General features: G+C 41.6%; 1 protein-coding gene across 1 annotated transcript; it reads right to left on the bottom strand.

The window, feature by feature from the left end:
• Window positions 1-1456: 1456 nt before the first annotated feature.
• Window positions 1457-23962, bottom strand: CD164L2 (CD164 molecule like 2). The gene is made up of 5 exons (XM_082245753.1): window positions 23820-23962; window positions 22470-22547; window positions 18213-18257; window positions 4330-4474; window positions 1457-1655 (listed from the first exon to the last, which is right to left on the bottom strand). Exons 1-5 carry the CDS (start codon window positions 23860-23862, stop codon window positions 1637-1639), a joined length of 330 nt encoding a protein of 109 aa, XP_082101879.1. The 5' UTR covers window positions 23863-23962; the 3' UTR covers window positions 1457-1636.
• Window positions 23963-24815: the final 853 nt, after the last annotated feature.

Here is a 24815-nt window from a genome sequence, read left to right as displayed (position 1 = left end):
GTACAACATTTAGCAACTCATATGGTTGATGATTAAAACATGCATATCTAAGTATGCAGGCATCCGGGGTAAAGCTGTCCACATAAACCATCCTCCGCACCACTGGCTCTCACCGCTGTCAGTCTCCAATCGCGACCGGGAAGACTTGCCTGCAGTAGAGTGATCTGAAAATAGGCTTGAAGCGCTCGTGGAGCGCAGCGTGGATTTGGAGAACATTGAAGGCGGTGTGGAGGACGGTCTATGTGGACAGCTTTACCCCAGATGCCTGCTGACTTAGATGTGTCTGTTTTATACATCAACCATGTGCGTTGATAAATATTGTACCTTCATTAAATGGAACCATATTGCTACACTGTAGTTGTAGAAGGAATCATCTGAGTTTCCATTAATTATTATGGGGAACTTCGCTTTGATATACGAGTGATCTGGATTACAAGCACAGTTCCGGAAGGAATTATGCTCGCAATCCAAGGTTTACTGTACAAGACACAGTGGTGACCTGGAGGTTGACAGCAGGAATTAGTGAGTTCAGCAGGAGACCAGGATATCAGCTCTTCTGGATGTTTCTGAGCAGACTTCAGAGGATGATTTCTCCTTACTGGAGTGGTGTTCTGCAGCAGGGGACAGCAGGGGAAGCAGGAGAGGTAAGTATTTATAACTATTTTTTTTTCAAGGCAACTCTTTTCATTCTATAGACAAGGTTGCTTTAACCTCCTTAGCGGTATTCCCGAGTGTGGCTCGGGGTTAACTTTCAGTACCAAAAGCGGTAACCCCGAGCCACGTTCGGGATAACCCCGCAATGTTACTCACCTTCCCTGCGCTCCCATGCCGTCCTCCCCAGCGTCCTCACTGTCTCTCCCCGCTCTGTGCATGGCCGATTGCCAGCACTTGTCTTCCAGTTCACTCCCTGCGAGCGTTGCGACGCAGGGGGGTGGAACCGGCGGCAAATTCAAAAGTGTAAATACACAAATGACATAATACAGGCACAAAGAACTGGAAAAGCACAGACAGGACACTGGAAAAGTCACCAGGTGCAATCCTGTGGTGAAATGGAATGATACAGTATAATCCGTTAGGATCACAACTTTGTATCATGTCATTTAGTGTATTTACATTTTTAAAATTGCCACTGGTTTCACCCCCCTGCGTCGCAACGCTCGCAGGGAAGGGAACCGGAAGACAGGTGCCGGCATCGGCTGGGAGGACGGCGGGGGAAAACGGCGGGGGATCACAGAGGAAGGTGAATTTTTAAATATAAAACAACAGATTTCCATGCAAAAGAATGTACCACTTTTATCACAGAAACCTGGACATAATAAGACCGCCAGGGAGGTTAAAGAGAGTTGAAAATAACCTCTAGTTGTAAGTTGCATACTTGAAGTAAGTAGGTGGACAGATGTATACATATACAGGGACGTTTCTTAAAAAATAAAGCAATAGAAAGCAACATAAAATAAGGGTATATGCAGATTTGTAAGAGTTTTAAATAAAATATACTTCTAATAAACACAGTTAACTTGTGAGGTAATCACGTGATGTCCATGTTTTAACGTCTTTGTCATTTGAACAAATTCCTTGAGAGAGGGTGTGAGATGAAATCATTGGATGACCAGTTGATGGGAGATGTCAGGATGTCCTACTGTGGAGTTTCCTCCCTGCCAAAAAAATAGAAGAAAAAAAAAGTTATTATCTATTGCAGAATATTATAATGTAAATATTCTACACTGGGACACAGACAGCAGTAAAAACATTTGGAGTAGGGCGGGGAAGTGTTAGAATCTCGGAGAGAGTAAAAAACACAGCGCCTTCCAAGTACAGCACAAAGGTAATTTAATGAAGGGAAAAAAAAAACACTTACTCACAAGGGTAAGCTTGTTAAAAGACGGCCTGAAGAAGGAGCGCATCGCCGTTCACGTCTCCAGATCGCGACCAGAAAGTAACATCACGGTCTGCCTGTGCTGACTCCCCATGCGTTCCATGGACCTGGGAAACTGCGGCAACCACCGAAGAATCCCCACACCCTGAGAGTCAGCAGGGATACAGCCACCAAGGACCCCCAGGATCGCGATGTCAGACGCCCTTACTTAGACTACATGCTTTAACAAGCTTACCCTTGTGAATTCGTTTTTTTTATACCTTCATTAAATTACCTTTCTGCTGCACTTAGATGGCGCTGTGTTTTCTCACTCTCCTTTTTCCTCCAGAGCTACTTCTACCTCCTCCACTAGCAGCCACTACAGTGAGCAGTATCTACATTGACTTTCTGTGCTATATCTCCTTATGCTGTTGTTCCCCCATAGCCACAGCCTGTTAAGTGACTTACTGAACTCTTTTTGCGCCAATCAACTTGCTTTTTTTTTTTTTAAGTGTTAGAATCTCCATTATGCTTTGATTGTTATTTCTGTCACTATTTCTCATTAGTTCCCATTCAAACAAGAAGAGACAGGGAATCTAAATGAAGGCACAAACAGCATTCTAACAAACAGGTTTTAATCCTTAACCACTCTATTTTTTTTTAAAAAAAGAAAAGTTTTCCCTCGTTAGCTTAAAGCACAAGTTCATATTTACTCAAAAATCGCCCCAGCCCCCTCAATACAATCGGCTGTCACCTTTCTCACCATACAGGTCCATATCTATTTCTTCTATCAGCGGCAGTCTCCCTCACTGTCTGCAGCCTCGCAAAAATCTAGTGCACCAGGGTTCCATGGACATAAATGGGCCATGCCTGTATTGCAGGTGCGTTTAAAGCTATGGGATGTTGAACAGGCTTAGGTAGCCCCACACAGACATCACCAGGAGGCCACATGCGTCAAAGGAGGTAAATATGGACCTGTGGGGGAAGGAGGAATTGGGGGGCAGCTGATTGTAAGTGATCACTTCCCTCTAAGTCCTGTGTACCTCAATAGTCCATCCTGGAGATCACATGGCCTAAGGCTTTATTGACCAAGCGAGAACCACAGCAACCCCTCCTGTGCAGGAGGGATACTTGTTATATTCCTATTTTTGGAAGTGAAACCATGTTGCTTGGACTCTGGGCTACCAGTATTTTAAACTTTTACGGCCACATGCATTGAGACTGTAATGCTTCACATGGTTATCTTGAGTACTCTATGCAGTTGAATTTCTGCAAACCATTTCAGTATGTTCAGGAAAGTTTATTAAAAGTCACAATAATGCCTCATTTTTAACCATGAATGCAAGATAGGCTAAGTAATGTTTTCATAAGGAATTTCAATGCACAGCCCATCGATCATAGAGCTGAAGAAAAATTTTAATGTGTTCAGTACAAAAACCCGATCTTCCAAGGAGCTAGTGGTGGTCAGGGGAAGAGGGCTCCCTCATAGTGGTGTGAGCAGAATTCCACCTTAATGCATTGTGAGCTGGGTGACTTGGGCCCTTGTGTCTCATTGGCCTCAAGTTTTCAGCTAGATTCACAATGCCCTTACCTGCAACCACCATAAATCATAGGGCTTGTCACAAGAGAGTGCTCCAAGTACGTGGGGAGTTGACATTAATATAGATCAGGTAATGGAGTAAAAAGAGTATAAGACCTGCTATTGTGTATAAATGTGGAAGACTGTTGACTGTGAGGCAAAATGTTGGAGAGCTGGCTCTCAAATTAGTTTCAAAGTGACTTGTCTTACTCTAGGGCCCCACCTGCACATGGGTCAGCTAAGGCAGGCCACATGGGTCAGCTAAGGCAGGCCATAGATTGTGCTAATTTCTTTCCTGCAACCACAGGCTGCAGAAAAGAAAATCTCTCAATACGCTCATCAACACAGTCAGTGTCGATAGGGGAATCTCTCCCGCAGAGCTATGGTGTTCTCCCAGTAGGGGGGCTCGGGAAACTGTCCCAGTTGGGAGAACACAAGAATTATTGCTAGCAGGTAAAGCTTGGGTACAATCAGCCTGCCCATAGATGGATCGAATCTTTGCCGATCCCTGCTGAACCAGCTGACATTTGATCCATCTATGGCTGGCAAAAAGGGGTGCCTCCAAGGGGGCTGGGGGATTTTTGTGTAAACATGAACTAGCACTTTAAAGTAAGCAGGCTGAAGTGCATTATTCTAAAGGTAATTGGACCTGTTCCTTTAGATTTCTATATAACATCACATAACACAAAACTCAAAATGTGAAAGTGAACAATTTAACTGAACTCGAACAAAAATATTCTCTTAATAAACATGTAAAGGTCGCTGCAAAATCCAAGCTCCTACTTGGTGATATATATATATATATATATATATATATATATATATATATGAGTGGAAGATGCACTTGATAAAGTTCATAGTGAGACACTAAGAGAGGGTAATATTAGAATCTCACATTGTCTGGTATTCTCCTTCTGGTCCACGGAGATGTTTCATGACAAAGTATCCAACAATTTGTAACAGTATCACCAAAACCCCTCCTCCGATAAAGCTCCCTGTGTGAAAAACTGGTGGGGATACTTCAGTGGACTTAGGGGAATCTGAAGAAAGAAAGGCAGGTTAATTGATATATTCATTATGGGGGAAAAAGCCATAAAATATTATTTTAAACAAATGGCATTATTAACGCCATTGCATTTTTCATAGGGGCTGAGAGTTCTTAAGTGAAACCAACCGAAATTTACTGAAGACTGAAATATACTACTGGACATACAAATTAGCACTCATGAATAAATAAGGCTCGTGATGCACAGAAAAAAAACAGCAAGTTATAACATCTCTGTTATCTTGCTCCAACAGGAGCCCATCTATCATCATATTACATGGTGGCAGGCTTGAAATTTATTAACATACAAAATGGATGCAGTACTAGTAATAAACATTTTTGTCAAAAACAAAGAAGCCAGTGGCTAAAGTGCTATTACAATATACTGCAATGGCATTAATCTTCAGGTGATCCTGTAATATAATATTAACTGCTATACTAGTAGCTTGATAACTTTACTAATAAGGTGAAAGGTACAATTAAAGGCACAAGAAAGTATAAATTGCAATTGTTTCATTAAATGGCATTAACAAATATTGAGCAAATTCCTAGAGCCGCACACTACTTCTAAAGGCTAAGGGTAAAACTTTATTATTTAAACACACGTACAAATACAGACACTCCCCACTACTGTGGATTAATCATATAAGCATAATAATCATTTTACCCTTTGGAAGTGATGTGCAGCTCTAGCAATTTGCTAAATGGTGTGTGGGAAAAATGGACCCCGGAGGAGTGAGCACCTGTGAGCTGCAGTTCAGAATTGCAGCAGAAACAGTAGGGGCTTAATCTTTTGTGAGTAGTATTAGGCCTGGGTCATCCTATTGCCATCTGTGTTGAATGCAATTTTAGCTTCTGCCCCAAAAGCACAGGTCGGAGTTAATAGATTTTTCTCATCCACGTTCTCGATCAGGAATGGCACAAGGCAAGGGTGCCCCCTCTCACCCCTCCTTTTTGCTTTGGTACTCGAACCTCCATTACAAACTGTGTGAGCGAACATGGATTTTAAGTGTTTGAAGGTTGGTAATACTGAGCATAATTTATCAGCGTATACTGTTGATGTCCTATTTCCCATCACAGACCCCTTGAACTCACTGCCCAACCTGATGCAAGAACTCAAGCATTTTTGAACGCTTTTGAATTTCAAAATTAATTTTACAAAATCTGAGATTTTACCTGTTCAGTTGCCCACTTCCTTGGCAAGCAACCCTCAGGCTGTATTCCCCTTTTACTTGGGCCAAGTCCCCTTTAAGATACTGGGGCATTCAGCTCACAGATTGCTTTGACACCCTGTATACTACCAATTATCCCCCATTACTTGCCACAGTTAGAAGGGACTTATCACTATTGACTAAGACTGCTTTCACTTGGCTGGGGCGAGTAAATATTGTAAAAATAAATATACTTCCAAGAATACTCTCCTACCTGCAGATGATATCTGTGCCCTCCTCCAGAAGCTTCTTTGCCCAATTTTCTAGCATGCCGTTTGGGTTTGTCTGGAATACGTTGAGACCACTAATTGCTCTGAAAGTCCTGAGGCTCCCAAAACACAAAAAGTGGCTTGGGAATCCCAGACATAAAGAGATACTACAGGGCTATTTTCCTTCAGAGGATCCTAAACTGTGGGTCTCCCGAAGAGAAATGCACAGCAGGCAGGAATTTATCCAATGCCTCTTGGCTGTCTTGGGAACACAGGGGGTTGTCAGATACTTCTCCCCCATTGATGACCCATACTCCTACAGTTTGGGATTGGATTAATCCAATACTAGACTTGGCCCCTTGTGTGTCCCCGCTAGCCCCACTGGGAGGGTTCCTGTGTTTTCCTCCCAGCGAACAAATGGCTTTCTTTGGGCCATGGGTAGAAGATGGTAATGCCAGTTATGGTAAACTCCCATAGAATGGTAAGCTGATGACTTTTGAGACCCTGACATCCTGACATGGAGGTTCCCATATGAATTTCTGGAGGTATAGACAATTTCGCCACTTTTTCAAGGTCCATGGCTGCACTATAAGGAATATTTCTTCTCTTACACCTTTTGAACGCCTTTTTATAGCTTCTCCCCTTCAATGTTTACAGCACGCCTCAAGGTGGCCTCGGTGTGGGTGGTGTGCTGGGGGGAGTTAGTTGGGGGCAATTTTTGCCCTCCCCCCCTTAGCATTTTGGCTGGCCAGGTTACTATGTAGTTAATCTAGCACTCTCATTGGTAGCTACTAGGTTTTCTTGTCAAGACCATTTTTTTCCTTTTTATATATACAAGTTAGTGACAGTACGATAAGGGCTACCCCCAATTCCCAATAGGGAGAGCCCTAGTGTTACACTGCTATACAACGTTGTTCCTCCTTTTATTCCCTTGTTTTATTACTTGTATTTACATATTCTGTACATGTCCTTTTAAGCTCATGTTTTTGTTCTACTGGAAATGTTCAATATGACACGTTATTTCGTCTTAAATAAAGATTATATAAAAAAAGAAGAAAAATGCAATTTTAGCTGTGATTATGAAGTATGTGGGGTTTATGATTCTCAGTGGAAGTGGTGTGGGACTTTAATGCAATTTCCCTGATGTGCATTTCTGGGGTAATTTTATGGCTTGAGTTTCTACTATTACCACCACCACTAATACTACTACAGTGCCTTGCGAAAGTATTCGGCCCCCTTGAACTTTGCAAGCTTTTGCCACATTTCAGGCTTCAAACAAAGATATAAAACTGTAATTTTTTGTGAAGAATCAACAACAAGTGGGACACAATCATGAAGTGGAACGAAATTTATTGGATATTTCAAACTTTGTTAACAAATAAAAAACTGAAAAATTGGGCGTGCAAAATTATTCAGCCCCTTTACTTTCAGTGCAGCAAACTCTCTCCAGAAGTTCAGTGAGGATCTCTGAATGATCCAATGTTGACCTAAATGACTAATGATGATAAATAGAATCCACCTGTGTGTAATCAAGTCTTCGTATAAATGTACCTGCACTGTGATGGTCTCAGAGGTCCGTTTAAAGAGCAGAGAGCATCATGAAGAACAAGGAACACACCAGGCAGGTCCGATATACTGTTGTGGAGAAGTTTAAAGCTGGATTTGGATACAAAAAGATTTCCCAAGCTTTAAACATCCCAAGGAGCACTGTGCAAGCGATAATATTGAAATGGAAGGAGTATCAGATCACTGCAAATCTACGAAGACCTGGCCGTCCCTATAAACTTTCAGCTCATACAAGGAGAAGACTGATCAGAGATGCAGCCAAGAGGCCCATGATCACTCTGGATGAACTGCAGAGATCTACAGCTGAGGTGGGAGACTCTGTCCATAGGACAACAATCAGTCGTATATTGCACAAATCTGGCCTTTATGGAAGAGTGGCAAGAAGAAAGCCATTTCTTAAAGATATCCATAAAAAGTGTTGTTTAAAGTTTGCCACAAGCCACCTGGGAGACAAACCAAACATGTGGAAGAAGGTGCTCTGGTCAGATGAAACCAAAAATCTAACTTTTTGGCAACAATGCAAAACGTTATGTTTGGCATAAAAGCAACACAGCTCAACACCCTGAACACACCATCCCCACTGTCAAACATGGTGGTGGCAGCATCATGGTTTGGGCCTGCTTTTCTTCAGCAGGGACAGGGAAGATGGTTAAAATTGATGGGAAGATGGATGGAGCCAAATACAGGACCATTCTGGAAGAAAACCTGATGCAGTCTGCAAAAGACCTGAGACTGGGACGGAGATTTGTCTTCCAACAAGACAATGATCCAAAACATAAAGCAAAATCTACAATGGAATGGTTCACAAATAAACATATCCAGGTGTTAGAATGGCCAAGTCAAAGTCCAGATCTGAATTCAATCGAGAATCTGTGGAAAGAACTGAAAACTGCTGTTGGATGGAGAGCGTTTGTGAACCTCACTGAGCTCGAGCCTTTTTTGCAAGGAGGAATGGGCAAAAATTTCAGTCTCTCAATGTGCAAAACTGATAGAGACATGCCCCAAGCGACTTACAGCTGTAATTGCAGCAAAAGGTGGCGCTACAAAGTAATAACTTAAGGGGGCTGAATAATTTTGCATGCCCAATTTTTCAGTTTTTTATTTGTTAAAAAAGTTTGAAATATCCAATAAATTTCGTTCCACTTCATGATTGTGTCCCACTTGTTGATTCTTCACAAAAAATTACAGTTTTATATCTTTATGTTTGAAGCCTGAAATGTGGCAAAAGGTCGCAAAGTTCATGGGGGCCGAATACTTTCGCAAGGCACTGTATACTACTGCTACTAGTACTACTACAACTACTACCCTGGAAAGGAGAATAGTTGAGCAAAAAAAAAAAAAAAAAAAATGGCATAACAAAACTTATGTACATGTGTTTTTTATATGTCTATAGGCAAAAAGTTTACGCTGCATTGCACCAAAGTAGCATAGGTCCCTTCCCAAAACTTGCATCGCGGTCATGCTGCATTGATGTGAATGGCTACCATTGAAAACAATACTATTTTCATTGTCTTGCAATTGTGTGCGACTAAAGTTGCATCAGAAATTGCACTAGTGTGAACCAGGCCTTACTGTATTAACAAGTCATTATGTTTATTAATATCAAATATTGTTGTGTTATTATGTGTCTCAAAATCAAAGCACAACAGACTTCTTGTCCAGTAACTACATAAAATAACAAAATCCAACTGACACTAGTCATAAACCTAGTATGGCTGCTTACAATTTGCAATTGGTCACAATAAAGTTGAACAATTATTATCACTTTATCAACATTGATGGTTGCATACTTAATGCTGAATGCAGTCTGAAGACCTCAACATTAAACCGGCTTTACATTTTATGCTTGTGTAATTAAAGTATTGATGGATTTATGAAAAGCTGCATTAACCAAAAATAGTTCATAGGAGGCATGCAGTCTACTACACAGAACTAGATTTTGAAAAGACATTATTAGAACTGAATTCTTTAACCACTCTACAACCGCTCACAGTAATACTACTGCGGCAGAGTGGTTTGTTATCGTCCAGCGACGTAGTATTAACGTCGTTGGACACTCCCCCTTCTGGGCGGCGCTTGCGCGCCGCCGGAGGCTCGCTCCCGCTGTTTTCATTCACAGCGGGAGTCGGGCCAGGGGAGGAGCAGAGGCGATCGCCGATGCTCTTACCCGATCGTCGGGGATCGAGTCTGGAGATCCGCCCGCTGTGTGTAAACACAGCGGGCGGATCTCCATAGTGACAGGGAGTGACAGATCGGACTGTTCAGCATAGCTGGACATCCGATCTGTCCATGACTCAACACAGTCACCTCCCCCCCTACACGTCAGTAAGCACCAGGCATACATTAACCCCTCCCTCTCCAATAAAATTAACCCCTTCCCTGCCAGTGTCATTTTTACAGTAACAGTGCATATTTATAGCACTGATTACTGCAGTAATGTCACTGGTACCCCCAAAAGTGTCAAAAATGTCAGTCAAGGGTCCGATCTGTCCGCCGCAATGTCGCAGTCCCGCAAAAAAAAAAATCGCAGATCGCCGCCATTACGCGTTAAAAAAAAAACACCAAAAATGACAGAAATCTTTCCCTTTGTTAGTAAACGCAATAACTTTTGCGCAAACCAATCAAAATACGCTTATTGCGATTTTTTTTACCAAACATATGTAGCATAAAACAAATTGTCCAAAAATTTTTTAAAAAATTGGTTTTTACATCTTTTTTGGGGGGAATTTCATATAAAAAAATGTTAAAAATATTGTTATTTTTTCAAAATAAACGCTCTTTTTTTGTTTATAGCGCAAAAAGTAAAAATCGCACAGGTGATCAAATACCACCAAAAGAAAGCTCTGTTTGTGGGAAAAAAAGGACGTAAATTTCGTTTGGGTACGGCGTCGCACGACCGCGCAATTGTCAGTTGAAGTCGCACAGCGCCGAATCGCAAAAAGTGGCCTGGACGGAAGACAGCAAAATCCTCCGGTGGTAAAGTGGTTAAAGTCATTTTTAACTATGGTAATTATCTGTCTGCTGTTGTGGAAACACAGATGATAGTTATCTTGTGTGTACAGAAAGGATGGGTCTGTGGTGCCGCCATCTTGAATTTGGGAGCCAGCTCCCGACTGCCCAATGGCAAGATCTGTAAATTGTGTTATATAGTTACTTTAGGCTTAATGAGGTTGATGCTGCAGCTTCCTGGGGCATGTGACATATCCCAGCAGACTGCAGGTGAGGAGGGGTTTGGGAAGAATGATCCCATTCTTGCCTAGACAAGAATTGAGGAACAAGAGCAGGTACATGTCAGAAATGGGACCCGCTCTCGTAAAAAAAAAAATAAAAATCAACTGTTTTGGGGGAAGGGGTGTAGAGGAGGATGAGTGGTACTTTCACTTTAGAGTGGTGTTCTGTTTAAAATGGGAGTAAACCCCTTGGTTGTTTTGTACTTATAGGCAAGCCCAGTGGCGTACCTAGAGCATTTGGATCCTATATCTGGCACAACCCCCCCCCCCCCCCTCAACTTTAAAATGTCAAAACACTCACAAAAATTTGTAATGTTTTCTAGAATATTTATTGCCCAAATTTCACAGCCCCCCATAACAGTGCCTCTTGCAGTCTGCCCCCCTCCTGTCTCTCTAATCACAGTACCCCCTTAAACAAATAGCTCATACTATTAGCAATGTGTTTAAGTTTGAGTAAGAGATTGGAGACATGCTACAGGAGATGGTCAGAGATTGTGGACATGACACGGGAGATAGTCAGAGACCGCAGATATGATATAGGAGATAATCAGAGACTGCGGACATGATACAGGAGATGGTCAGAGACTGCGGACATGATACAGGAGATAGTCAGAGATCGCAGACATGATAAAGGATATAGTCAGAGACCGCAGACATGATACAGGAGATGGTCAGAGACCGCAGACATGATACAGGAGATGGTCAGAGGCCGCAAACATGATACAGGAGGTTTGGTCTATCCCAGGGGCGTAACTACAGGGGTTGCAGGGGTTGCAATCGCCCCATGCTCCAGGGGGCCCGGAAGTAAACCAGTGGGTGAACTTCTAGGATCTCAAAGGTCACACTTGCGACCGGGCCCTGGCATTTCACCACTGTGGGGAGGCCCCAAGATTGCAGGAAGGGGGCCCACTGCAGAACTTGTGAAAGGATCCTGATGCGGGACCATAATAAAAGGCCATGCAATGAGATTAAAGAGCCCCAGGATTAGTGGGAAGAGCCCCGGGCTTAAAGGGAAGGGCCCCGGCCAGGGGTCTGGGGGCCCTTCATGGTTTCTTGCATCGGGGCCCTGAAGGTTCTAGTTACGCCTCTGGTCTATCCATATGGTTATACCTATGTTTAACACATGCCAACTGTTAATATTATCTGGAATTACCTTCCCTATTCCCCTTCCCCCCTTTCTTTCATATAAACCAGGGATGGAAGCATATTTTCCCCTTAGGAGAGTGCTTCACATAAAGTCCCAACTTTTTTCTAGTTGATTGTTTTCCTACCAATCAAATTTTTATAACAAATAATAGGGATGGAGGTTTGCAATTTCTGTTCATTCTTTTATACCATGCTGTTATTGATCATTACCTATGTGCAGGCGGTGTCTTATTACCATCTGAATGACATAATCTTTCTACTTTGCTGTATTTATTGACATTATTTCTTCCATGTTGTCAACTGGACTCCTTGGGCTTCCGTTTGGGTTCGGGGACTGCGATGCGGTGCTTGGTCCTCCCCTCTCCCCGCTCCCATTGGGCATGCGGGTGGTGGGGCGGATCCTCACGCCCTGCATCGACGCCATGCCTTCGTGCCGTGCGTGTGACGCTATCACCCTGCGCCACCACGTCGGCACTCGATTATCCATCTGCGCTCACATTTAGAGGGGTAGGGATGCCGCTTTCTTGGAGGACTTTCGGTCACCAGTGACGCGGCTTCCTCCCCTCTTGGAGAGCTGCACATGGCGTTAGAGGCCGATCCGGGGCTTTCACCAGGTACACTACCACTCATCCAGCTCACCCTACCCCTCTGTTTGTCACCACTCTTTCTCCTATACACCCACTTCCACGGTTCCTTATCAGCAACATTCTCTGCACTTGTAATATATTTGCATCAACTTGGGGATCTCTTGGCATTCTGCAACCTATCTCTGCACGTTTTCATGTTACTTGGCTTTTATTCTGAACATCACTTTCTTTCACGGTCCAATTACGGTACACTCTGTCTATCTGGTCATGGGCTCTTCGGACCAATTCTATCCTTCACACTTTTTCCACTTCAACACCAGTCTACCCACCTTCAACACTTATCTACCTTTTTTATATGGTATAATTTGTTTACAGAATATTCTGGTGGTAATCTTCCTGAAGTCACACTTTTCCATGTTTTGTGTGCCCTGGTGACCATGGATTTGGTTTCTTCAGTCCCCGACCCAGACGTTTCCCCAGGGATCTCTGGCTTTCTCAACATGTCTATGTTGACATCAGGCTTGACTGTGAGTACACTGGTCGGAGACATCCTAAGGTCAGGGATGATCCCCATCCCTTTCCTATGATTCTACTATTATACTATTACTACATTTATATGCTGTTTAAAGGGATTTTCTTTTCTCTACAGCAACATGCTGCACCTGCTCCTGAGGAAGTGGAACGCAATCCACGAAACGCGTAGAGCTTGTTTGGGGTGCACTTTTTAGTTTCACATCTCTGGATCCTTTATACCTATGAACTACCATGCTCCATCACAGTTTACAACCAGTCAGCCTCCATGTACCCATTTATCTGGTCTGTCTTAGTACGACTCTTTTATTGTACCATTTTAGCTATGTCCTGATGTCTACTTATTTATGTATGTTGATTTATTTTATTAAATTGCTTCTGTAGGATTATACCAGACCCGCCTAAATTTATTCTCTTATCTGTTTGTCTATGCAACATATTTTTTTGCACACCTCATTCAAAGTCCCAAATTTTCCCCCTCCTTTACCCTAATTTCCTCATATACAACAGCTGGCTTAATTATATTACATTACGATATATACCTTTCTATCCATATGTTTATACCTATGTTTAACACATGCCAACTGTTAATATTATCTGGAATTACCTTCCCTATTCCCCTTCCCCCCTTTCTTTCATGATACAGGAGGTGGTCAGAGACCGCAAACGTGATACAGGAGGTGGTCAGAGACTGCAAACATGATACAGGAGGTGGTCAGAGACCACAAACATGATACAGGAGATGGTCAGAGACCACAAACATGATACAGGAGATGGTCGGAGACCGCAAACATGATAGATGAGATGGTCAGAGACCGCGGACATAATACAGGAGGTGGTCAGAGACCGCAGACATGATACAGGAGGTGGTCAGAGACCGCAAACATGATACAGGAGACTGTCAGAGACCGCAAACATGATACAGGAGATGGTCAGAGACCGTGGGCATGATACAAGAGATGGTCATAAATTGTGGACGTCATACAAGAGATGGTCAGAGACTGCGGATGTGATACAAGAGATTATCAGAGATTACAGACATGATCCAGAAGATGGTTAGAGACTGTGGACATGATACAAGAGATGGTCGAGACTGCGGACATGATTCAAGAGATGGTCAGAGACTGCAGACATGACCGAAGACAGATGAGCACTAGGGGGGTTGGATCGCACAGAGGGAGCAGAGATCACTGGAGGAGCTGAAGAGCACATGGGGGGGTACTTGAGAGCATGGGGAGTGGAGAACACTGGGGGGGCAGCGAGCACTGGGGGGGCACGGAGAAACAGGGGGACGGAGAGCATGGGGGCAGAGGGGAAAGGAGAGCACGGGGGAGGGGGAGGAGAGCACTAGGGAGAACTGGAGATTACTGAGAGGGGGGAGCCAGGGAGCACAGGGGGGTGGAGAGCACTAGGGGGGGCAGAGAGCATGGGGGGAGCTGAAGAGCACTGGGAGGGTGGGCTGAAGAGCACTGGGGGGAGGACTGAAGAGCACTGGGGGAGCTGAAGGGCACTGGGGGAGCTGAAGGGCACTGGGGGGAGCTAAAGGGCACTGGGGGGCGGCTGGAGAGCACCGGGGGGATGCTGGAGAGCACTGGGGGGCCAGAAAAAGAAGTTGGATAGAAGGAGCGATGGGGCAGCTGCATATAGAGGAATTGATTTTTCCATATTCCTCTTCCATCCACTGAATGCCTGATTCTCCTCCTCTCCCTCCTGCAGGCATTCAGCAGCTGCAAGAGCAATATGGAAAGATCAATTTCTCCAAATGCAGCTGCCCCACCACTCCTCCTATCCAGGCACACAGGCTGCTCGGGCACTCACTTTCTGCCCCCCCCCCCCCCCGAGCAGTGTGGGCTGAAGGAGCAGCTACTTTCACATGGACAAGTGGGCCAGCACAGCGGCGCAGCCCTGAGCGGCACCGGCCTGACACCTCCCCAGTGTGTGGCGTACCCCCGTTGGTACGGCACTGGGCAAGCCTATAACAAGGCTTACCTATAGGTACAGTAAATATCTCCTAAACGTGCACTGTTTAGGAGATATAAACTTGTGAATGTGCCTGTGAAAGGACCGAAGCCCGTCAGCATGGAAGGAAGACCAGGTGAAGATTGAAGGCCTGTCATTAGTGACAGCGCTGGAGGTCTTCATTTTAAGGTAAGTTTAATATACTGTGTTAGTTTACTGAGTTTACTACCACTTTAAAATGTGTTCTATAGTTACTTCAGGTATTAATTAGAACCTTTACAACAGGGGTGTCTAAGCTGCAGCCCACGGGCAGCATGCAACCCCAGACATCTATGAATGCGACTCAGCACAAAATTGTAAACATACTTAAAAATTAGGCTTTTTTTGGGGGGAGATTCTTTGAAAAAATGCATTTACACTTAGCAAACACATGTGGCCCAAGAAGGTCAAGAGGTTGGACACCCCTGCTTTACAACAAATGCTACCTACAAATTGTAGGATATGCCTAAAATATATATGTATTTTAAAACTTTGGATTGAGAGTAACTTGGTTTGAGAGCGTTTTGCAAGACAAGCAAAATTTTTTTATAAATTTTGACTTGATAAACAAGCGATGTCTTGATAGACTACTATATAAGTAGTGTCATGTCACAACTGAGTATAAAAGAGAAGAGAGGCACCTCTAAGTGTAACAATATGGTTACATTTAACCACTTCAGCCCCGGAAGATTTCACCCCTTCCTGACCATCAGAGATGTATAGTAACTAAGTAGAACTACTTCACTACTGTACTTAAGTACCGAAAGGCGGTATCTGTACTTTCCTAGAGTAGAATTTTTTTCTCCTACTTCCACTTTTACTTCACTACATTTTTTCGATGATTTCAATACTTCTCCGATATTTTTTTTTTTTGTGCTGCATAGTTACTCGTACAATTATAAAAAATTACCACTGCCAGAACAGTAGATGGCAGGTTTCATGAAGCTCCAAAAAATGTGTATAATGTCAAAATGTGTAAATCAGCGCATATGAAAATAAATGCTACTGTATGTATAAATAAAAGCTGCTATTCCAAATCTTTCCACTAAAAAGAAAATATGAAACAAACAAATTGTGATTGTCCTTTAGGTTAATCATTTGAAATAATAAAAAACAATATGATGTTCAAACTTTTGACTTCTTTCTTTAATAACTACATAGCACAGTACTTGTACTTTCAGTACTTGAGTAACAATTTTTTTTTTAAAAACAAAAACTACTGGTACTTTTACTTTCAGTACTTGAGTAGCAAAATTAAAAAAAACTACTTGCAATACTTAAGTACAAAAAATGTTGAATACTTTAGTACTTCTACTCAAGTCACTTTTTGATAGAGCACTTCCACTTCTACTCAAGTCACTTTTTGATAGAGCACTTCCACTTCTACTCAAGTCACTTTTTGATCGAGCACTTGTACTTTTACTCAAGTATGGGTTTTGGGTACTTTATACAACTTTGCTGACCAGACCCTATTTTGCGATTCGGCACTGCATTACTTTAACGGATAATTGCGCGGTCCTGCGACGCTGTACCCAAACAACATTTTTTTACCCACAAATAGAGCTTTCTTTTGGTGGTATTTGATCACCTCTGCGATTTTTATTTTTTGCGCTATAAACAAAAAAAGAGTGACAATTTTGAAAAAAAAAAACAGTATTTTTCACATTCTGCTATAGGACATTCCCAAAAAAACATTTAAAAATCAAAATTTTAGGCCAATTTGTTTCCTGCTACAAATTTTTGTTAAAAAAAAATCACAATAAGGGTATTTTGATTGGTTTGCGCAAAAGTTATCGCGTCTACTAACTACGATAAAGATTTATGTCATTTTGACAGATTGGACCCCTGCCTGACATTTTTGACACTTTTGGGGGTACCAGTGACATTACTACAGTAATCAGTGCTAAAAATATGCACTGTTACTGTAATAATGCCATTGACAGGGAAGGGGTTAACCCTGTGGGTGATCAAGGGGTTAAATGTAAGCCTAGGGGAGTGATTCTAACTGTATGGGGGTTGGGCTTCTGAAATGATCACAGAGACATGTGATCCTATATAGCAGGATCACAGGAGCTCTGTGATCATCCCAGAGAGAAGGGGGGTCAGCTGTGTTTACAACAGCCAACCGTCCTTCTCTCTCAGCGGGGATCGATCACGGGTGTCAGATGGCAATCGGAGCCACCTGCCCGCTGTATCGGCTTCCCCGCTGACAAGCGAAGGCGGGAACGCGCCCCTAGACTCCCGAGAGTGAGCACCGTACATGTACGGCGATTTGCCTGGGAGTGGCTGCCTGCCGCAGTACATCTGCGTCGGGCGGTCGTAAACCAGTTAATGAAGGTACAACATTTAGCAACTCACATTGTTGATGAATAAAACAGGCACATCTAAGTATGCAGGCATCCATGGTAAAGCTGTCACCGTAAACAAAGGGATTCCCAAACTACGGCTCTGCAGCTGTTGCAGAACTACACATCCAATGAGGCGTTGTAAAACTCTGACATTCACAGACATGACTAGGCATGATGGTAATTGTAGTTCCTGAACAACTGGAGGGCCATAGTTTGGGAATCCCTGTCGTAGACCATCCTCCTCACCACCATCAATGTCATCCCTTCCACGCTGTGCTCCACGACCGTTTCAAGCCTCGCTTTCAGATCGCTCTACAGCAGGGTAGTCTTCCTGGTCACGATTGCAGACTGACAGTGGTGAGAGCCGGCGGTACGGAGAAAGGTCTATGTGGACAGCTTTACCCCAGATGCCTGCATACTTACAGTAGATGTGCCTCTTTTAATCATCAACAATGTGAATCGCTAAAAATATTGTACCTTCATTAAATGTAACCATATTGGTACACTTAGAGGCACCTCTCTTCTCTTTTATACTCTGTAGCTCCTGCTGTATTTTGCTTCTAATCCCCTTGTGGAGGCGCCATTATTGGATGGACATTTTATGGTTACACAAACTGTCATATTGCTATAATCTTTTTATATTGACTATAAACCGAAATACTTAGGAATAAATGGTTGTGAAACTAATCATCTGAGTTTCCATTATGTATTATGGGGAAATTTGCTTTAACATAAGTTTTGGAATACAAGCATGTTTCCAGAATGAATTATGTTGGCAATCCAAGGTTTTAATGTGTGTGTAATATATATATATATATTTATTTTTATTACGTATATACTATACATAGCCTACACAAATGTGCCTAGAAGACACAGTGTTTTATGAGACATTATTATAACTACTCACCTTCAGGAAGTATTTCTTCTGGCTCAGCTGATCTGCTCTCGGGAACTAAACAGAACATGAAAAACATTATTACCATGCCATTATATTTAAAGCTTTGTTATATTGCTTCCCTGCATAGCTCCACATCTCTTAACCAGTTGCCGACTGCCCACCGCAGATATACTGCGGATGGGCGGCTCGGCTGCGCAAAATCACGTATATCTACGTGATTTCGTGCATGCGATCTCGGCGGCATGCACACAGTCACTAAGCATATTTAGGCATACATATACCCCTTTGATCACCCCCAGTGTTAACCCCTTCCCTGCCAGTGTCATTTATACAGTAACAGTGCATATTAATTAGCACTGATTACTGCCTTTATGTCACTGGTCCCCAAAAAGTGTCAAAAATGTCAGTTTGGGGTCCGATCTGTCCACCGCAATGTCGCAATCTCGCTAACAATCGCAGATCGCCACCATTACTAATAAAAAAATATATAAAAAAATAAAAAGTCCAAAAATCTATCTCTAAGTTTGTAAACGCTATAACTTTTGCGCAAACCAAAAAAAAATACGCTTTTTGGGATTTTTTTTTACCAAAAATATTTAACACAATACAAATTGGCCTAAACTGATAAAAAAAATGAGATATTTTAATTTTTTTTATTGGGAATGTTTTTTAGCAGAAAGTAAAAAATATTGTGTTTTTTTTCAAAATTGTCGCTCTTTTTTTGTTTATAGCACAAAATCTAAAAACCGCAGAGGTGATCAAATACCACCAAAAGAAAGCTCCATTTGTGGGGAAAAAAAGGACATCAATTGTATTGGAGTACAGCATCGCACGACTGCGCAATTTTTCGTTAAAGTAACGCAATGCTGAATCGCAAAAAATGTCCTGGTCATTAAGGGGATAAAACCTTCCGGAGCTGAAGTGATTAATCACAAAATGATAAATGTTGAGTACAGGTATATAGGAACAGTCTAAACATGTGATACAACTAGGCTATCTATTCGCAATGAACAAAACTACTTCCTAAGCAAATAAATTAATAAAGGATTACCATATACTTAAAATGAAAACCTTATTCAACTACATGGTTTTTTATGCTCTCTGTACCTTAAAGTATAACTAAACATTTAGATAGTGAAGGAATAAAACACCTGTTAGGGTTTTTTTTGCTGTGTCCCAATTAGGGAGATTCACCCTCACCGTTTAATTAATAATCAATGTTACTGGGAATGAAATTAGCATAAATCCAACATTTTGAGTTGCCACCAGATCAGGACTATGTTCTCAATATATTCAATTAACTTTTACAATTTTGATTTGTGTACAGGAATACTATAAATTTGACAATAATATATAATGAGAAATAGATAATACATTGGCATTAAAAAAAAAAAAAAAAAAAAGGATAACAATAGCTTAACAAAAAGACACTGCCAGTATCCCATCCCACTCCACTTGTCAGATAATTCAACATTTATCTCTCCTGCAAGCAATGAAAATGGTTGTTGCCTTGTCTGACAGCTCCTGACTCTTCATTACTACAAAAGCACTGTTAGCTCATTCAAGTAAATAAAGTGTTGCATATAAGATAAAAAAAAAAAAACTTTTATTAGCACAAACTAGAGTACATCAATAAGAGAGGCATCAAACTTTCTGCAAATAAACATTGCCAACTTAAGCCCTGTACACACGCACAGATTGTTGGCTGTAAATTGTCGGCCAACGTCCGATCGGCCGATTGTAGGCTTGTTAGTATGATGCTTCCGACAACCTACTGCGACTTTTCGGCCGAAAAAAATCTGGTGTGCATGCTATAAAATTTTTGTTGGCCAACAACAGAACGGCCGATTGTTCGTCAGTCAGTACAGATTTCGGCAGACAAAAATCAGATGAGCAAGACTGGGCATGCTCAGAGAAGAAAAAACACAGGCAAAGTAAACCAGCACATGACATCACTTCTGAAGTTGGTTTTTGTTGGCCAACAAAAGTCCAGTGCAAGTCTAGAGCACATTTCAACCAACAAACAACACTGGACAAAAGACGGCCGATAGGTCGGCCAACAATCTGTGCGTGTGTACGGGGCTTTACCTTCAACTATGTAGTGCAAGGGCCTGCCTGATTGCATAAAAATTGAAAGTGTTTAGGTTTGACCTCATATATGGTTTTGGTACATCTAAAGGAAAAAATCTAAAAGACAATTGTATAGTGTGCATCCAGCTTAATGCCCCGTACACACGTTCAGATAATCGGACGATTAATTGAGATTTTCCTTTTTTTAATGCCTAAACGTATGACACTAGGAGGTAGGGGGGAATACTAGATTGTTCCTTAACCACTTGCCGACTGCCTAACGCCAATCTACGTCGGCAGTCAGCCCCTCACAGGTAAAGTGACGTAGGGCTACGTCACTAGCTTGTGAGGGTCTAGGGAGCAAGCGCGTGCCCCCGGAGGCGCGCTCCCGCTCCCGCGTGGTCACGGACCCCCCCACGCGTGTGACCAGCGGACCCGATGTCCGCCGGTCACTCGGCGATCGGCGGGGGAGAGGGAGAATGTCAGGCAGCTTGTGTAAACAAGCCACCTGTCATTCTCCTCGCTGTAAAGACACTGATCACACGGATCTAGTATGTAGATCCGTTGATCAGTGTCCTTACAGCTCAAGCCACAGCCAATCACAGTAGAAAGCAAGACTCTAGGGATACACACAGCCCCTCCCTCCCAAATAAAGTTAACCCCTTCACTACCAGTGTATTTTTACAATAACAGTGCATATGTATAGCACTGATTACTGTAGAAATGTCACTGGTAACCCCAAAAGTGTCACAAATGTCAGTCAAGGGTCCGATCTGTCCGCCCCAATGTCGCAGTACCGCAAAAAAAAAAAAAAATCGCAGATCGCCGCCATTAGGCGTTAAAAAAAAAAAAAACAACAAAAATGACAAAAATCTTTCCCTTTGTTAGTAAACGCGATAACTTTTGTGCAAACCAATCAAAATACGCTTTTTGCGATTTTTTTTTACCAAACATAGGTAGCATAAAACAAATTGGCCGAAAATGTTAAAAAATTTTGATTTTTACATTTTTTTTGGGGGGAATTTCATATAAAAAAATGTGAAAAATATTGTTATTTTTGCAAAATTGACGCTCTTTTTTTGTTTATAGCGCGTGATCAAAAAATCGCACAGGTGATCAAATACCACCAAAAGAAAGCTCTGTTTGTGGGAAAAAAAGGACGCCAAATTTGTTTAGGTACAGCGTTGCACGACCGTGCAATTGTCCGTTAAAGTCACGCAGTGCCGAATCGCAAAATACCCCCTGGTCGGAATGGGGGTAAAATCTTCCGGGGCTTAAGTGGTTAATTTTACATTACAAATGAACTTATTTTGTTTTTCTATAAATTATTACTAGGAATTATTTCAAAATGGTCATTTTATCTGCCTTGTTTAAACGATTTAATCACTATCATCATTTATTTTAAAACTCTATATACTAGGAGGAATTGCTGTATAATGGAGATATTTTTTACTTTTAGCCTTATTATCTGTGAATGGCTCTGTGCTCAGTCTTTCTTTTTTTCTTTTGCCTTTGATATTTTGAAATTGCTTCCAACAAAAAATGTGTGTATTCTTATATCTATAAATTTGCATAATCCTGACACAGATTTGTATGAAAACTGTTCAACATGGGAACCGTGCACAAAGAAAATAAAAGCCTCCAAGCCTCAATCTTCCAACCCACTGTAAAAGGACCTTTGCAATAAATGTCACTAAGATTGGATAACTGTCTCTGGAGTTAATTCAGTGAGCAGTAGAAGTTACTTTAAATATGTCTGTCTTTAAAAAAAAAAAAAAAAAAATGTCTGTCTTTTTATGCTACAAAACATTTCACAAGAAAATGCTCAATTACTATAGATGCAAATATATATTTTTTTTGTATTAAATTATTGTTAAACTTTAAAAGCCTCTTTGTCTCATGAAATAAGATTTGTTTTAAAAAACTAAAACACCATAGAATGGCTCAATATTATTCTCTACTTCTACCTTATAGAACGTCACAATTATCAGCAAACAGAAGCTAGTGATGTTAACACGACTAGAAACTTGTCTGATAAATTTTTAGTTTGACTTTTATATATAAAATAAAGCACAAACTGATAATATAACATGGGTTTGGCTAAGTGAAATGACCCATACTGGAAACACTTGAGTGAATTAATATAATATCATTGCTGTTATCACCTGCATGTCTTTTCTGAGAGTGAGAAATTACCTGCACACATGCTGCTGCTATTTGTCACTGTACAGGATTCATACATCTGTTCCTTGATAGAGTCACAAGTGCTGTTTTCTAGAGAAAGAAGAATGACTGTTTAACGACTGTTCAGCAACAGGTATAAAATATTAAATGCAACAGGTCAACTACTCTGGACCACCTTCTTCAGCCCTTGAGGAGTGATAAAAACCATTCACAGCAAACGTTTTAACAGAGAGACTCTATTAAAATGTAGACCATGAGGGGTTGTGTTAGCACCAGAACACCCACTATTTCAGCACCCTAAGACTTTGCGTAAACAAAATTTTATCTAATCAGTTTTGAACGCAGTAAACTGGGGTTCTAAACGCAACTTTAACTTTGCCCCTGTGATTGTGACAAATGATGATAATGATATCATAGAAATAAGCAGCCACACAGCAGCCCCCATTAGACTGTGGCTGATGGCTGTAAGTCCTAATGCGAAAAATGTGTCTAGCACTGGTGCTTCATGGAACATTTCAACAGCCACTATTTTATTCTCTATTCTGCTTACAGAAAATATACGGCATAATGTTTGAGGGTTCTAAGTAATTTTATAGCAACAAAATGCTGATTTTACCGCATATTTGAAAATGGTCAAAATTACCCTATACAGCTAGTGGTTAATGATGACATCCATGTTATTTCCAAATTCATTCCAAAGCTCTCACCTCAGCTTGTTAATATGAACAACATCAGTATAGGCAAAAGAAAGATTGTGATTCGAATCTTGCTAAACCAATGCTATCTCTCCCACCCTGGCAGATTCTGTAGACAAAGCCATTGATTTGTATCGAGTAGCCTCGTTGCTTATGCACACTAAGGGACTTATTTATTATTAGTGGAGAGTAGATAGTGGTACTACACATAATTACTCTACAGTGTGGCCTGCATTTTACACCCCATTCATAAAATGCAGGATGCCATGTGCAGGTTCCAGCAGAGAGGACTCCTTGACTGGAGAGGAGATCAATCACATGAATTTGCAGGTCTGTCCTGTCATTGAGCTTTCCTCCCATTTTGTACTTAATTTTTTTATTGACTTTCAGAGTCCTGACCACTCTGTTTCATAAATGTGCAGAATCTTTTTCGTTGAAACTGCAGTATGGCCACAGTAAGACCATACTGCTGCTTCATGAATGGAGCCCTACATAAATTAAACAGGTAAAAGGCAGGATGCCAGGTGTTGCAAGTAACTAAGGTTAGAATTAGCCCCCCAAAAGACATATAATTTCAGGTAGTATGACTTTTGTACACCATTAAAAAAAGATATACAATATACTATATATATATATATATATATTTATTTCATAAAACAATTCATACCTGAGGATCCACATGCTATCCATGCACAGGAGGAGATGTTCATATTTGGCTCACTTTCAGTACAGCTAACACAGGAATTAAGCTGCTTGCATCTCTCTGCATTGACAATGAATGAACAAAGTTAAAATGTCATTTATGAGATAGAAACTAATAAATTGTTGGTTAGGCAGGAGTAAAACTGGTACACCTATGTAGGGACCCCCCACATCTGTAAAAGTAACCAGCAAACGCAACAAACATTTTCAGTCTCCCGGGTTGCTGGCCATCGTAAAATTACACATAACAATATGAGCATGTAGGTAGATCAGATCAACTCAGGGATCAAGCAGATTGGCTAGAGATAGGTCAGGCTTTTGAGATTCAAAGATGGCAGGGCGTAATTACACCATGGTTCCCATATTTTAGAAAATTCGGATTGTCAGTCAATAAAGATACTGAACAATTTTTCACTGATCAACATTGGATTCATGCAGTCTAAAAACAAGACAATGACCTGTTAGTGTGGAAAGAGGCCTGGGATTGATAAATAGAGATATGGAGGGCTATTCTCACATCCTTGGGGGATTAGTATGTAAAACAGGGATTGGAGTAGTCTGAAAGCTCTAGACCAAAGCGCAGTCAGTTTTGGCCAGGACCACCAGATGTGGAGTACAACCGAGCATTGACCACAACACCTAAAACACTTATGACTGTAATTTGGGTTTGCATAAGCCATAAGCTATTCGGGCAAGAACCCAATACCACAGAAAAAGAACCTTGTATGTGCATTCTCAGAAAGAGTGGGGAGGCATAAATGTTGAAAAAACTGATCTGCCTTATCTGTAGAGAAGGCAGCTGGTTTATTGTAAAAGTCAGCAAATAGAGAGACTAATTTAGTTTGGTCTGAAGTGAGCTTGACACTCTGGTTTCGCAGTTGGGTGGATTTAAATGTTTTTCCTATTGAGTTAAGTTTCTTGGCTAGAATGAAACCAAAGTTTTTTGCACAAGAAAAAAAAT

The sequence above is a fragment of the Pelophylax lessonae genome (assembly GCF_965119305.1).
Source record: "Pelophylax lessonae genome assembly, chromosome: 2".
Classification (NCBI taxonomy): Eukaryota; Metazoa; Chordata; class Amphibia; order Anura; family Ranidae; genus Pelophylax; species Pelophylax lessonae.
The sequence above is the reverse complement of the archived record's forward strand: the minus strand, read 5'-3'. Positions and strand labels throughout refer to the sequence as shown.